Source organism: Misgurnus anguillicaudatus, chromosome 10 (genome assembly GCF_027580225.2).
Source record: "Misgurnus anguillicaudatus chromosome 10, ASM2758022v2, whole genome shotgun sequence".
In the NCBI taxonomy this organism is placed as follows: domain Eukaryota; kingdom Metazoa; phylum Chordata; class Actinopteri; order Cypriniformes; family Cobitidae; genus Misgurnus; species Misgurnus anguillicaudatus.
This window is the reverse complement of record NC_073346.2, coordinates 7921701-7937044: the sequence shown is the minus strand read 5'-3', so window position 1 is coordinate 7937044 and position 15344 is coordinate 7921701. Positions and strand designations below refer to the sequence as shown.

The 15344-nt window shown below is 37.4% G+C and overlaps 2 protein-coding genes across 2 annotated transcripts in view; both read right to left on the bottom strand.

Annotated features, from left to right (window-relative positions):
- The window catches only part of rprd2b (regulation of nuclear pre-mRNA domain containing 2b), a 43327-nt gene extending 41493 nt beyond the window's left edge, over nt 1–1834 (bottom strand). Inside the window, exon 1 of the mRNA XM_055209464.2 lies at nt 1587–1834. Coding sequence (XP_055065439.2) covers nt 1587–1788 — 202 coding nt within the window. The 5' untranslated portion in view covers nt 1789–1834. The remainder of the gene's footprint in view (nt 1–1586) is intronic.
- A 3146-nt stretch (nt 1835–4980) lies between these two features.
- Nucleotides 4981–15344, bottom strand: part of csf3r (colony stimulating factor 3 receptor) — a 40211-nt gene continuing 29847 nt past the window's right edge. The window contains exons 11-15 of the mRNA XM_073871835.1: nt 13435–13533; nt 13154–13300; nt 12941–13072; nt 7987–8165; nt 4981–6817 (exon numbers count right to left, since the gene is read on the bottom strand). Of these exons, the coding sequence (XP_073727936.1) occupies nt 6350–6817; nt 7987–8165; nt 12941–13072; nt 13154–13300; nt 13435–13533 (1025 nt within the window). The 3' untranslated portion in view covers nt 4981–6349. The remainder of the gene's footprint in view (nt 6818–7986; nt 8166–12940; nt 13073–13153; nt 13301–13434; nt 13534–15344) is intronic.

Sequence of the window (15344 nt, the reverse complement as noted above, 5' to 3'; positions counted from 1 at the left end):
TGTGCAAAGCAGTGACAAAGAAGTTCATGATTGAGATCAAAGCATTGCTCTCTTTGATCAAACAATTAATATGTTAAGACATCACATCAGCATTAATTAAATTAATGAACATATAAACAGTTGCATAACATAGCAGTTAACATAGCTCAACTGGCAACACCAATGTAATGAATCTGATTCCCACACAACTAATACACTGATACAAGTTAATATATTCAGATGAGCTGTTTTGGAAAAAAAAGTGTCTGGCAAACGCATAAATATAATTAGTGATGCACCGATGTATCGGCCACCGATATTTATCGGCCGATTTTTGGTGGATTTGAAACCATCGGCATATCGGCAAAAGCACGAGACAGGCCGATACCGATTGTTTATTAATTAACTCCATAAAGAAATCCATTATATGTAAAAAATGAGTTAATGTTGTTAATAAAATAAATGCTGAATAGCAAAAACCACCTTTGAAGGTTGTCATGCTGTCTTATTATATTTGTTTTAATTTGTGCCTCTCTTATTATGTTGGTCAGTTGGATGTTAATTAGATCCAATCCATGTTCAGTAAAAATAATTTGATGCAGAAATAAACTAGCTAATAGACCAACTGTATAGTATTGTAAACAAGTGTTTGATATCGGTATCGGCATCGGTATTGGCCAGAAGTTGTCTGTTTAAATCGGAATCGGCCCCCAAAAATCCTATCTGTGCATACCTAAATATAATGTAACATATCCATGCCACCAAAAGTGATTGATCATTTAAAAATGAAAACTATTACAATTTAATCAAGTGATTTACAATAAACAAGCAGTCTTCTGCTGGACATGTTATTAAAGCACAGGTGAATTATGTCCAATTGTCCATGAATTTAAATTGAAGGAGGGATGAGTGTTGTATCTACGAACCAAAATAACAGACTTCAGCCATTAAGGAACCACACAGAACACAACACCCTAGCAACAAACCAGATCCAGGACCTCATAAAGCACAGAGTTTTAGGTCACAGAAGGCACATTTTACAAGATAGGCAACCTTTAAAGCAATATAGAAAAAATATTTAAAAATATACCCCTGTTTTTCTGTATGGAAATGTTTATAGCTTCATCTGAATAAAGTTCAAGCTGTCAGACAGTGACAAAGATCTTGCATGCTGTCAGCATCAACCCAAACACACGAGAGCAGAAATGCACAAAACAAAACAATCATCACAGTGCAGACTCGGAGGTCACTATCTATATCTAGCCCAAATCTACACTGACCATCACCTGTTTATCTGCGTGCTCATGCATTACTAACTTCACCAAATGGATCATATTTGTTTGTATGCAATGATTTTAAACTTTCTGATCGACTGTCTTAAACTTTGTTTTAAATGCCCAGGCCTGCATGATCCTGCACTAAGCTTTACTGTAAAATCAACACACACTTCAGTGTGCACGCCACCAACACAAACCCGTTAAACTCGACCCTCTCAAACATTTAGAAAATTATTTGAAACATAAATTGCATTGTCATCCAGTCATGGTGTGTATTCAGATATGCGATACTCTGTGTGTGCGTGCTGTTTAGCTACATTAGCAACTCACATTTCTTCAGCCACCTCATCCAGTAGCGCACTATGAGACTGTGATGTTTCTTATTCTCGATGCACCACGAGGATAATCCCTGTATGGACTCCATCGTGTTGGTTACTCCTTGAAATCGGCGGTCAAGCGATGACTCCAAAGCGGCCGAAGAGCCGCGGCCACCGCTGTGACCACTGCTGGCCGCTCCGGGTCCGGCCGCCATCTTTCCTTCACCTTCACAGAAGCTCCGCACTGAACGATTTAATCACACAGGCAGCACCAGCAGAGGGCGCCCAACGTTGAAACATCACATACAATTATTTTGGATTGATTTCTGTAAATATATTAACAATTACTGTTGAATTTTTCATTGTTGTTTAAGGAGGTATTGTTGGGCTTCTATATCCCAAACAAAACAAGAGAAAATGAGTATTATATAATAAATATTTTACTGATAGCTAAGTTTGATATTCATCGCAATAAATTCTCTCATCAAAAACCCTTATTTATTATATTTTTAAAGGAAATCCAACTATACATCGAAGCTCTTTCATCTTCCAAAAAGTCCTTACCCTTCACGTTGTCTTTTTTATTTTTCTCAATATTTTAATATAAAAATTCTGTATAGCTACTTTACTTTTTGTCTTGCAGTTTAACTTTCTAAAACTGAACCAAAAAACTCATTATGGGGTAAAACAAAGAAGGAATCATATGCAGGAGTCACCAGATATTCAAAAGATGAAAAGAAGCAAAACACAAGGATGACTCTGGGGACAGATTTTTGTATATAAAATGTGACATATATTCTGTTTATATATTTTTTAGTATAATAAATAATAATAAGGTATTCACAAAATAAATAAGCTGCCACATGGACAAAACTGATGTTACTGAGTTAAAAGAGCTTACTGAACTCTCAGAATTACAAATACTCCTAGTACAACCATAGGTGGAGTTTCACGGTTGTGCTTGGGGGACATCTACCGGCAGACAAGTGTACTGCAATACTTTGAGATTAGCGAGAGAGAGAGCGGGGTTTTGTAGTTTAAAATATATTAAAACTATTTTAGCCTTAAGTTACTCAATCTACCTATTAAATATCAAGATTATACCAACAAAATGTGTATTCTTATTCCTATTTCATTAATAGCCAGACAAAATCACAAGTGGCTCTGGTCTGGGGGGCACCAGGACACACAAAGCACACACATCACATGCATGATTTACTAAACATAGTTCATTTATATCTTAATGTTAATTATTGATCATATTATTTTGACAAATGTTTATTGTGATGCTTTGGCAACTTTTCTGGAAAGTTTCATGGCAGTAAAAATATTTAGAGCCATTGCAGACTAAGAGCACAGAAAGCAAATGCACCAATAAGCATAAAGGAGGAATGTGAAACGTGAACCTGGGGAAAAAACTATGGTATGCACGTGACGTCACCTTCGGCGAAAGCGACTGCGTTTACGCCCACTGAGTGGCAAACGACAGAGCAGCAGGGTTTGTATAGTGTGAAATCAGTGAAAACACAAGGAAAATGCATCTAAATGGGAAAAAGCTGTTGTGCGATAGACTGTAACAGATTAACAGGAATGCGAAGCTATCGAATCGTTTTACAGACTAAAAACACCGAAAGGAGAAGTAAATTGATCGTTCACGCCAACATCCACAGACCACAGGTCGGTTGATAAGTTGCTACGGTCACTATCAAGCAGAGTTTTCACTTTCTACTTAAAAGTATTTTTTTCAATTATTCGTATTTTATCCGTGTTTTTCTTTGGAAAACATACATTGCAAAGCATATTATTATCATTTTTACTCTATACAGTTCATAAATTTTACATTTAATATTTAAGTACATTACAGCACTTTTACTCAAGTAAAAGTACACAATTTTAATGTAATTAGGTATTAAATAAATTTTAATATGCAATATTAAAGAATACACAGTATAGAGAAATAATGTTTTTCCCAATACAAACATCCTAATAAAGCACAGATGCTTATTAAACGTAACTAATGTAACTAAGTATTGTCCACGTCTGCTATCAAGTCCAACTAAATGCAATTTAAGCTGATAATAGTCAGTTTTACTGGCATTTTCGCAGCAGCCGCTATGAAAACCAGCCATTTTGTTGAACGTTTGCCACTCAACAGGACGAGTTCCAGCGTCGTCACGTAAAAAAGTGATGTCAATGCATACCCTCTATTTCCAGGCGGTCTCCCATCCAAGCACTAACCAGGCCCGAACCTATTTTTTTTCCGAGATCGGGCATGCTCAGGGTGCTATGGCCGTAAGCGAAAGCTGCTGCCAAAATTGTGCTCTTTAAAGAATGCTAAGCCCTGGCCGACTCTCCCTATATAGGCTATGGGACGAGTCAAGCGTACTGTACTCATTACATTTCTTTACCACGAACAGTCATGCCTAACGGCAGTAGGACAAACTTCGGCACTTTCCCCTCTACTACTTTCAGATTGTTCAGCCCATCTATGCAAAAGATAACTTAGTGGATAAAGCTTTGTTTATACTCGTGCTTTGGTCCACTGGATTTGTTACTGGTTTTGGATTATTTACAATATTGATGTTTGCCTGGTTGTTGACCTTGTGCCTGTTATTAGGAATATGCTCAAACCTTGCCTTAGCCCATATTGATGACACAATGCAACTCTGAATAGAATAGGGAGACATGAAACAGGAAAAAGTGAGCATTGTAATCAGGTGGAAAATTTGGAACACATTATAATAAAAATGTGGGTGTCTAGCCGTATTGGATTTTGGCCATTTTTGGACCTGTAAAGACCAATAGGTCCTGACCCACACTTCTAATGAGTAGGTGGCAGAAACAAACAAAAAAGTTGTTTGCCAACTGACAGAAAACCTCAACAAAAAGATGGACGGACAGAACAGCCGCAACTCACACAAAAATCCGAAAGACTGGCTGTCACTCAAACGTTTTTAAATATGAAAAATTTAAAGGCGCAGTGCACAATGTTTGAAAGTCAATGTTGATATTTGAAATCACCTAAACATACTTGCCCCTACCCCAATAGAACCTGGACCTTCTTTTGATAGACCCGCCCCACACATACGCAACCCCTGAATGTTGTTTAGTAGACACGCCCCTTACTGCTGACTGGCTACAAGTGTGTTTTGGTAGTCGGCCAAAGCATCCAAAGCGTTTTTCACACATTGTGCACTCCGCCTTTAAGAATTAAAATGTAAAAGATTATTATTGAGTCTCTTGGACATAAATAAAGACAGATTACATAATTTATTAATATTTTTTTGCATATTTGTAAATTATTCTTATTAAAAACTTTTGAGATTACTGTTGTCATGTATCCAAACCTTTTCAGCGATTAAAACCCTGGTGATTTTACTTATTACTCCATTAATGAAAAAAAAGACTTTTAAAGGGAACCAAAGCTTTTATTACAAAAATTTCCACTTACAAATTCCATCATGTAAATAGGGTATCCACCATGGCTTGAGCGCAACTGGCTTTAAAAGGGTACAGGAGATGAGACTCTCATTGGTTTATTGTATGTTATGGCCAAAATACACACATAACTCTTTTCGAGAATAGGAACAACTCTTTAAGACCGTGCTCCAGTCACACAGACCATATTTCCCACAATTAAACTAGCAAAAGTGGATTTGGACACGGCCTAAGTGCACTTGCGCACTGCGCTTTAGACCATGCATTCAAATTGGGCCCTAAATTAGCGGCTCCTGACTATAAATTTAGGTATGGCAGATTCTGGGTTGTATCGTATTATTATTATGATTTAACCTTTATTTAACCAGGTAAGTCAATTGAGAACCAGTTCTCATTTACAATGACGACCTGGCCAAGAGGGCTAGGCTAGGACGTAGGCTATATGACTAACCTATGATTAACTGCTAGTGGTATAAGTTTTACATTTAATGACGCATGCAGCAGAGGTCTAGTGTCCCATGACCATTTAGATGCCCTTACCATTGATCGTTTGGCTGTTGCACATTCTTAATATCTGGCTAGTCTGGGCAAAGTTGTTTGAAAGATTGTCAGTTAACAAGAAAATAGACATCAAACAAATTCTGTAATAAAAAAGCTACACTATTACAATTGGGTTGATTTGTACCACTCGCGACGCTCACAACCTGAAGAATCAGCCGTACTAACGTTGCAACGCAGACAGATGTGCACTTGGCTTACGTGGAATGATATAGCTTTTCCACATGACGTTGTCACAACGTTACTGTTACTAACTGGCAACATCCGAAAGTTATGTAAGAATTTTTTTTTCCGGTTGCCACGACGTAATGACGTTACGTGATCACGATGAGAGTTTGGTCATCAAATTATGTTGTAGTTATGTCAATCAAGTATTTTAATTAGCTGGGATGTTGTTCTTGATCATAGGCTCAAGGTCAAAGAAAATGATGATTTAGGAAATTCCAGAAAAAGAGAATTCAGGCAATGATAAGCACTTAATGTCAGAAAGAACAAACTGAAATTGTTAATATATTGATACAGTATATAGAGAAGTCCTTATGTAAACAATGAAATATTTTTTTGTTGAAATATTCTTTTTTTTAACCAACAGCATTCATACACATACATACACAAGAATCCAAATAATTTTTGGAGATCCTGTTTGTTTCTTTTGACACTAAAATTCATACCTTGATACTCAAAAATTGATACTCCATTTAAAATATAACCAAACACACATTAAAGCTTAACATTATAAAACAAGCATAAACTGTAAAGATGCATTCGTTGACTTTGAGTTTAGATTTGGTTACTATTCCTGATCTCTAAGGATCTGAGCATAGGAAAATCCTCCCAAATTACTTCGTTCTCAGTGGGCTCCAGAGGAAACGTAGTAAAGTAGTTTACTTTAGAAACACTCTCTGACAAATTCTCATATGGTGGAGGACTACCAGATTCTTCCATCCCTAAGAGAGGCTGTGTGGACTCAGAGCGTAGGTAGGTTGGTGGAGAGCCCGTCTGGTTTTGATAAGGACCACTGAAGACAACAGTGGCGTAAGGGACAGAGTCTGTGTCCTGCTGTGAGTCATAACTGCTGGGGGTCTGGAATAAGTTGTGACCTTCATCACGGCTGCCGCTGTCATGTGACCACAGGTTGCCCTTAACGTAGTCACTGTTGCATATCTCTTTATCAGAAAGATCCAGAAGACTAAAATGAGATAGATACACCAACACAGGGTCCTTGTCTTCTTTGAATGGGGGCATGCCCTTTAAAAAACAATGATAAAATACATATTTATAAAGAAGCTTGAGGTTTGTCATAAAGAGTATGTGATATTTAAAAAAAGAAAAACGTGTGTGCGACAGAGGCTTCAAAATTGGTAGCATCTGCCTACCTATGCCTCTATGTTAAGACTGCCTCTGGACGTGTGTAAAAGTATGATGAACGTGATTTCACCCCAAGTTGGATGTGATCCTTGATCAACACCATTAGGGTGTATGTTAGATTCGGGTTTTGGATTGAATTAGGGGCTTTTACATTTTTTTTCTGAAGCTATTTTTACACAATTTGTGAGGTAAAAATGATTAGAGTTAGAGTTAAAGGTAAGAAATAATCATCCAAATTAGTATATTTAAGGAAAAAGCATGATATAAGAAGGTAATTAATATTTGGCCCCACCTCTTCTTTGAATAAAAAATCATCATGAAAGATAAAATAAGTGGTTTTATGATATAAAAAATGTATATGACTTATTTGGTATCTACGGAGCCCCTATGGGAACATGGAGCAAAATTATCGCATGCGCACGTGAAACTATCGCGTTTAGTTTTGTGTGCGCACGTGAAACTATTGCATGCTCACGTGAAACTCAATAGTTTCATGTGCGCACTTGATATTTTAACGTGCGCACCCGAAACTAAACTTTATTTAATTTTTGCTCCATAGGGGCTCCGTAGATACCAAATAAGTTTTCTGCTTGTATTTATCTGATTGTTTGAGATTTATGGAAGACTTTATATTTTGTTTACTAATGAACCATTGGAGTATTGTATGTAATTACCTTCACTTGTATATAATTAGCACTTCTATTTATATTGTTCTCTACTTGGTGAAAGTAATATCTTGACAAAGGCAATTTACATCATCTAAACGTTGGTGGTAATTAATAAATTATGCTTCAGTGCATGTTGGGCGCAACCTGGCGAGCATTGCTGAACAGTGCTCAACGTAGCCTGCAGGTACAAGTGACGTTTGAACCATTTATCTCAGAGATATGTGTTGCAAAAGAAAGAACACGCAAAACTTCAGAATAACATAGCTAGGGCGGAATAGTAAAAATAGAAATGCCACTAGCATTAAAATGAAAACAAATGCAATTTAAATACTAACCAGTCTTAGCAGATCATTATACAGTTTAAATGCTGAACAAAAGTACCTGCAATGATTCTGTTGTGGTCCATCTCCTAATACTACTGTTGGCAGGATCAGGAATTATAGGCCACAAACACATCTTCAAGCGTTCATGTTTGCCGAGACAGGCAAACACAGCAATGAGGATGAGTAGTGCAAACCCAACACACACAGGTATCACGAAGAGCAGAATTTCAATATGGCCTAAAAAGATAGTTTTTAAAAACATTATTGAATCAATAATAAAATATGTGTCCAGTACGTCCAACATGCAGGTTTGTTACTATTGGTTTGGTGCATTTCTTTACAGTGCTGCTTAAAGGGATAGTTCACCCAAAAAATAATAATCATAAGTCATAAGAATCATAAGTCATAATTTACTCATCTCATGTTGTTTTAAACCTGTATGAGTTTCCTTAATCTGTTGAACACAAAATAAGATATTTATTTTGACAAATCATGGTAAGTACACAGTTAACAGAACCCATTGACTTCCATAGTAGAATAAACAAATACTATGGAATTTAATGGGTACCGTCCACTGTGTGCTTATCATCATTTATCCAAAATATCTTCCTCATCATTTATCACAATTCCATAATATTTGTTTTCCTACTACTGAAGTCAATGGTTACAATCAGCTGTGTGCTTACCATCATTTTTTGCAACTGCATGAGGATGAGAAAATTATGACAGAATTTTCATTATTGGGTGAACTATCCATTTTAAATTTGTGAACCCCTTGATCAGTTGTTTTACCATGATTTTATTTTATCATCATCAGTATTAAATGTCAGATATATGTTTGTCAATTGCCTGTATTTGTTGAGAGGGAATTTTGTGAGTAGCAAAAAAATACATGAATGACGAAATTAGTGTGTGTGTGCAAAAGTAAGTGAACCCCTGCTGCATTAGTAGCCTGAATTCAACTGGGTAACAGATTTAGGTGATACAAATATGGGTTCTTAATTAATTAGTTAAGCAGACCAACAGACAAAAAAACATTTGGCAACACTGATTAAAAGAGGGAAGAAACCAACCAAACCAAATCACAGTAGTGCCTAGGTGTACCCACAAAGACCAACAATGCCAAAAGGAAAAGAGATAGCCGAGGAGTTCAGGAATAAGGTACTGATACCCAATCAATCTCTGGAAGGATATATGGTTTCAGCTGCACACATGTTGCCATCGTTACATGCCATCGTTACATGCTAGCATCCGTTATGTGCTTGGTTATCATTCTAACCATTGACTAAACGGACCAAATACCTTGGAGAAAATTAAAATGTTTCGGTTTCCAAAAGATGATGGGAGACAGTGAGCATGGATCACCACTGTGATGGCAGGCAAGAATTGTAGCTAACACTGTATATATTAATTTTACACAGTAGCTCACTGTAATGGTTGATACGCTTTAGCTATGATTTAAACTAAGGGTGTTTTCACATCTGTAGTTCGGTTCATTTGGTCCGGACCAAAAGCAAAAAATTATACATTGTAACTTTTTTAGCAGTTTTGGTTCCGTTTCACACCACACTGATTGCTCTGATCCGCACCAATTGAAATGAACCAAAATTCTGTCATGTGATAAGATCAACATCACTCATTGGCCACAGTATTTGAACGTATTTCCTAACTACTTCTCGACTGGTCAGAATCAACATGCGCAAAATTCCAACGGAACCGCGGAAGTAAACATAAAGAAGGATAATACAGAAGACACTGTGGACATACGACTGCCTGCTGTAATTATGTCTCTGTGGTTGTTATACATAGTTTGTATACAGCACTCTAGACAAACCGTTCATTTTCAGAATGAATCGCGGATGCGGCTTGAAACAAGGTTTTAATGCACTACAAACGGCAAAGACACCAAATTTCTGAGGCTCTGCCCGCACCTCCTCGCAACTCCAGGTATGTCCGCGATCTGTCATTGTGCTAATATTGCTAATAGAAACTGCCAACAAACACTTCCTCCTCCGATAATGCACTGCGCAGCTGACTACAGCTGGTTTAGTCCAAAATGCGCAGTACTTTTGCAGTTAGGTCGGTTTGATCTCGGATCATGTTCTCACCACAAACAAACTGCTCTAGAGTTCTTCAAGGTGGTCTCGGTCCGCTTGTTTGGTCCGCTTTTGGTGCGCACCAGAGTTCGATTGCTGCATTCTCACCTGCCCAAACGAACCGCACCAACTGACCGATCGAACTCTGGTACGATTCAACCGAACTAAACAAGGCATGTGTGAAAACACCCTAAGGTAATTTATTGGGTTTTTTGTGTGCTTGTTTATCAAAAATAATCTACCCTAGAAAACAACACTAGTACCCATATTGAACAAATGCTTTGAGAGACTGATGAAGGACCTCATCTGCTCCATGCTACCTTACACCCTTGACCCCCCAGAGTTGGCCTACCATCAGAATGGGTACATTAACGATGCAATAGCCCTGACACTGCAAACTGCCCTCTCCCATCTGGAAAAGAGAGACACCTATGTGAGAGGACAATTTAGTGATAACAGCAAGCTTCGCAACCTGGGTCTGGATAACTTTATCTGTAACTGCATCCTGAGCTTTTTGTCAGACCGGCACCAGATGGTTAGATGGGACAGCAACATTTCATTTCACTCACACTCAATACTGGTGCTCCTCAAGGATGTGTATTGAGTCCTCTTCTTTACTCCCTCTCCACACATGACTGCTCGGCCACTAACAGCTCCAACATTATTGTGAAATTTGCATTTGACCCAACAGTGGTTGGTCTTATCACCCATGGCAATGAGTCTGCATACCGAGAGGAGGTCAGAGCCCTGAAAAAGTGGTGCCAGGACAACTGCCTTACCCTCAATGTTGCCAAGACTAAGGAGCTAATAGTGGACTTCAGAAAACATAAAGGAGTCTGTGACCCATTACCATTAATGGTGACATTGTGGAGAGGGTCAGCTCTTTCAAGTTTTTGGGCACATCGCTGAGGACCTAAAGTGGACAGAGTACACACAGAAAACCGTGAAGAAGGCTTAGCGACGCCTTTATTTTCTCAGACGGTCTAAAAGGTTTGGCTTGAGCTTATGTATACTCAGGACCTTCTACACATGTGCAGTAGAAAGCATCCAAACTCGTGGCAGCACAGTCTGGTTTGGGAACTGTACTGTCCTCAATCGTAAAGCACTACAGAGGGTAGTGCGATCTGCTCAACACATAATTGGAACCAAACTCCCTTCACTCTATTGGCGCTTTTCCATTGCATAGTACCCCACGGTTTGGTTTAGTTTGGGTCGAGTCAGCTTATTTTTGGAGCTTTTCCTCTGGGATGCAGTACATAGTTCCCAATACTTATTTTAGTACTGCCTCTATCGAGGTTCCAAGCGACCCGAGCTGATACCAAAACGTGACACGAAAACACTGATTGGTCTGAGAAAATCGTCACTACCAGCGTCATCCTATAATGTAAAAGATAAGCTTTACCCTCATGCTAGCTTGCGCTGTCTTGAGTAAACATGTTGTCATCTGTGCTCTGCTATAAGTTCCCAAATTCTCTTTTAGCAATGAAAACATCCACAGGTTGAGAATCAGGAACACCGTAACAGTTTTTTTCCAGATTTACGAATATATGCTTAAAGCAACTTAAATGAGGCTCAGCGGAGTGTGTAAATGGATGCCACAGGTGTTTGTACAGAGGTACAATGTGAGACAGAGGTAGTGATTAACACGATGTGCAAACATTTATTTGTGGTGGTCAATTTTCATTTTGTGGCGGACGGAGAAATAAATTAATGTATGGGAATGTACAACAACACTCCCACTCGTATGATGTCACAGCAAATGGCAGGGCAAATATAACGTCACGCCTATAATCCCTCCCACTCCGAAGTGTTACTAAACTCAACGGAAAAGCTAACCAAGCCAAAGTGAGGTGAGCTGACACAACCTGACCTGACTATGCAATGAAAAAGCATCATATGAAACCTATTAAGATCACTGTCTGAGGAAAATTATCAAAGACCATTTTAACTTTGCCAGAGATCATATGGATAAGCCAGAGGCCTTTTGGGAGTCCATTCTCTGGACAGACGAGTTCAAAATAGATTTATTTCTTCAAATAGATTTTGAGTTCCCAGGCCTATCAGGAAGTTCTTGATAAAAACCCCCTGCCATCAGTAAGGGATCTGACGTTGGGCTGAAAATGGGTGATACAACAAGACAACCCAACGCATTCAATCAAAACCACCAAGAAATGTCTCAAAAGAAAGACGATTCACACACTGGATTGGCTTTGTCAAATTGTGGATCTCGTTCCATTTGAAATGTTGTGGCTCGACCTAAAGCAGGCAAAAACCTACTAGATGTCCCTCCAGCCTCTATTAGCTGGCTGCAAGGATGAGTGGGCTAAAATCCCCAAAGACAGATGTATGAGACTGGTTAGTGCTTACAGAAGATGTTTGAAGCAATGGCTGCAAAATGGGGTGCTATAAACTACTAAATAAAGGGGTTCACATACTTCTACACAAAGTTTCAGTTTTTGTGAGATAAACAACTTTTGTTAAATGAATAATGACAAAATATATTTTTGTTTGTGTGCATCATTTGAATAGTCTGCTTTACAAATTGCGGTTTGGATATAAATGTTTTAATTCTTTTACACAAAAACAATGACCATATCTGGAGGGTTCACAAACTAACTATTTCACTGCCAGCATTTTTTGGAAAGTTGCCAGCCAGCATTTTTTTTTTACAAAAGTTTCACAAAATGCCTTAGTAAATTTTTTTGTCTAAAAATATTAAAAAGATTAACATAAAACCTCATCAGGAACACGTTTTTTATGCAAACGTTTTTTCCTAATTGACGAGATAACTTGTCAATGGCAGGGAAAGAGTTAAGCAGCACACACACACAAACACACACACAGACACATAATTTTCTTGACATTCATAATTAAATGTTTCTGAATTATTGCACAATTTTAATCATAGGCACTTACCAATTTTAGTTTTGAGGGTCACAACTGTTCCGTTTAAACTCCCACCCAGGGTATGGACTGATATAAGGAAATGATATGTGGAGAAAGGCTGAACATCTTTCATCAAAACATTTGTCATCTTGGTCTTTATAACTTAAAACAGAAAACTGTGGTTAATAAAACATCTTACATTACAAACCTAACAACTACAACCAACTTTTAATCCATAAATACTTTCAATATGGTTCTTTTCATCCCAAATGAAAATGGTATATCCCTGAATGATCCCATTTCTCTGCTTAAGTGGAATTTCATCCCACACAAGTTGGACATTTGAAGAATGAATTTCTTTAATTGTCAGCTTTGGGGCGACAGATGGTGCTGCAAAGAGGCATGAACATGTTATTCATGTGGAAAAAAACTATAAAGTCTTATGTCTGTGTCCACTAGAGGGAAGTATTGTATTATTATTAGGCTACTTTTAATAAACTTATTTTATGCAGGATACTACACACCTGTCTCACTTGTGTATGCTATTACAGTAAGAGAACGTCCAATACCGTCCACATACTTGGGATAAATAGAGATTTCATAAGGCTTGTAAGGCTCCAACCCTGAAATTTGAAATAAAACAGCCACAATTACATTTCTAGGTTTTTCAAGTCACAAATATTTTGTTCAAAACTAAAACTGGGAACACATACTAAAACTGATCTGTAAAATATTTTTATGAAATAGATAAATGGTTATTTTATGCTCTTCTTTTAACCATTACTAAAAAACTGTTTTGAATTCTAAACATTTTTTAGAAGTGAAAATCTATTTTTGATTAATACATGCATGTATGTATGTATGTGTGTGTGAAAAAACAATGGGGCCCAAAAGCATGAGGCTGCGACCTGGAAATAAAATTATAGTGTTTTATAAAAAACCTCCTCTAAATCAAGTAATGAAGATATTTACATTTCTGCCCTTACTCTTGATAAATATCCTTACAAAAAGAATTTTATTCAGGGTTTATTAAGTGTGCTATAAGTATACCCCTTTAAGTATAAATCAACCATTTTTGTGTGGTAAAATTTTGTGTGTTGTTTTTTGGTGTATTGATTACTATTAGCAAAACCATGGTTTTTACTACACTAACCATGTTTTTTTACTGTAGTAAAACCATGTTTAATTTTCGTAAGGGACTTCTTTTAACGACATAATTAAAACCATACTTTCAGTTCACTTTTTATGTTTTTCTCAAAAAATGTACTTTCAGTAATTTACTGTAAGTTTACCCCTTAAATGAGCTTTATTTACACGGAGTACAAGTATAGGACCAATATATAGACTTTTCTGTCAATCGATTTTAGAAGAGTACATTTAAGTATTTCTAATTCTTTTAGTTATGTTTGGTCCTTTTGATCATTTTCTCTTTTTGATCTCTTAAATTTCACATACTGTAGTTTTATACGTCTATATGTTCAAGTTTATATAGTTACACCTCAGCTTTTTAGGTGAAATCACTAATGTAACTGCTAAACTTACTAAAATAAAGTTAAGTGAATTTAACTGTTAAGTTTGTTGAATTTTAAGAATATATACACGTCACAGCATGTGCCAGAGCTCGCCAAAAAGTGCAACCTATATTTACATGTGACTGTTACTCTGAACGCTTCCATGATCACATTTATGTTTGTGGAAACTCGTTTGGTGTGTTTGTATTTGCAATCAGTATCAGCTGCTCCATTGTGTCGAAGAGCAGAGACGAGTACTCGGAGGTCAGCAATTTAACGCGTGTTCGACTTTATGCGGTGCTGCAAGAACTGACAGGCTGATGATGTCAACGTACCGCGAGAGCGAGTTGAGAAATCACACGTAGAGGTCTAATTTCGAATCGCTCTAGCAGGACTTTGACGTCATCGAACACCTACTGCAACAACTCCTCTTCCCAACACGAGGAACCAGTTCGCATCACCACCAGCAGCACCTGTGATTGGCTTACGTGGGCTTGAGCTTCTCTTGACGGCATATATACACGGGTACGTGTAAATTAACACTTTTCGGAAAACTGACGTGTGCACAATGTTATTTTTGAAACCGGAGAGGTTTAAAAATATTTGTTTATGAAAATAGCCGCCCACGTGTAAACGTAGCCATAGTCTGTTATGTGTGTACATTTGCCCATTAGCCTGTTTGTTGTTTGTGTTATTAAACTTTATGAGTTTATTATAAAGTTTAAGAATTTCCTTGTCCTCCTTGTCTTCCTCTACACAAAACCTAGTGGTTAGAGATTGCTTTGCAAATTGATTCAGTTTTTTTAATTGTTCGAAACACCACACATGCTGGCGACACCTGTTGGTTAAAATGGTGTAAAAGCAACAAGATCTGTCCAAACACTATACACTTTTTACAAAATAATACCACATTTTTTCTAAAA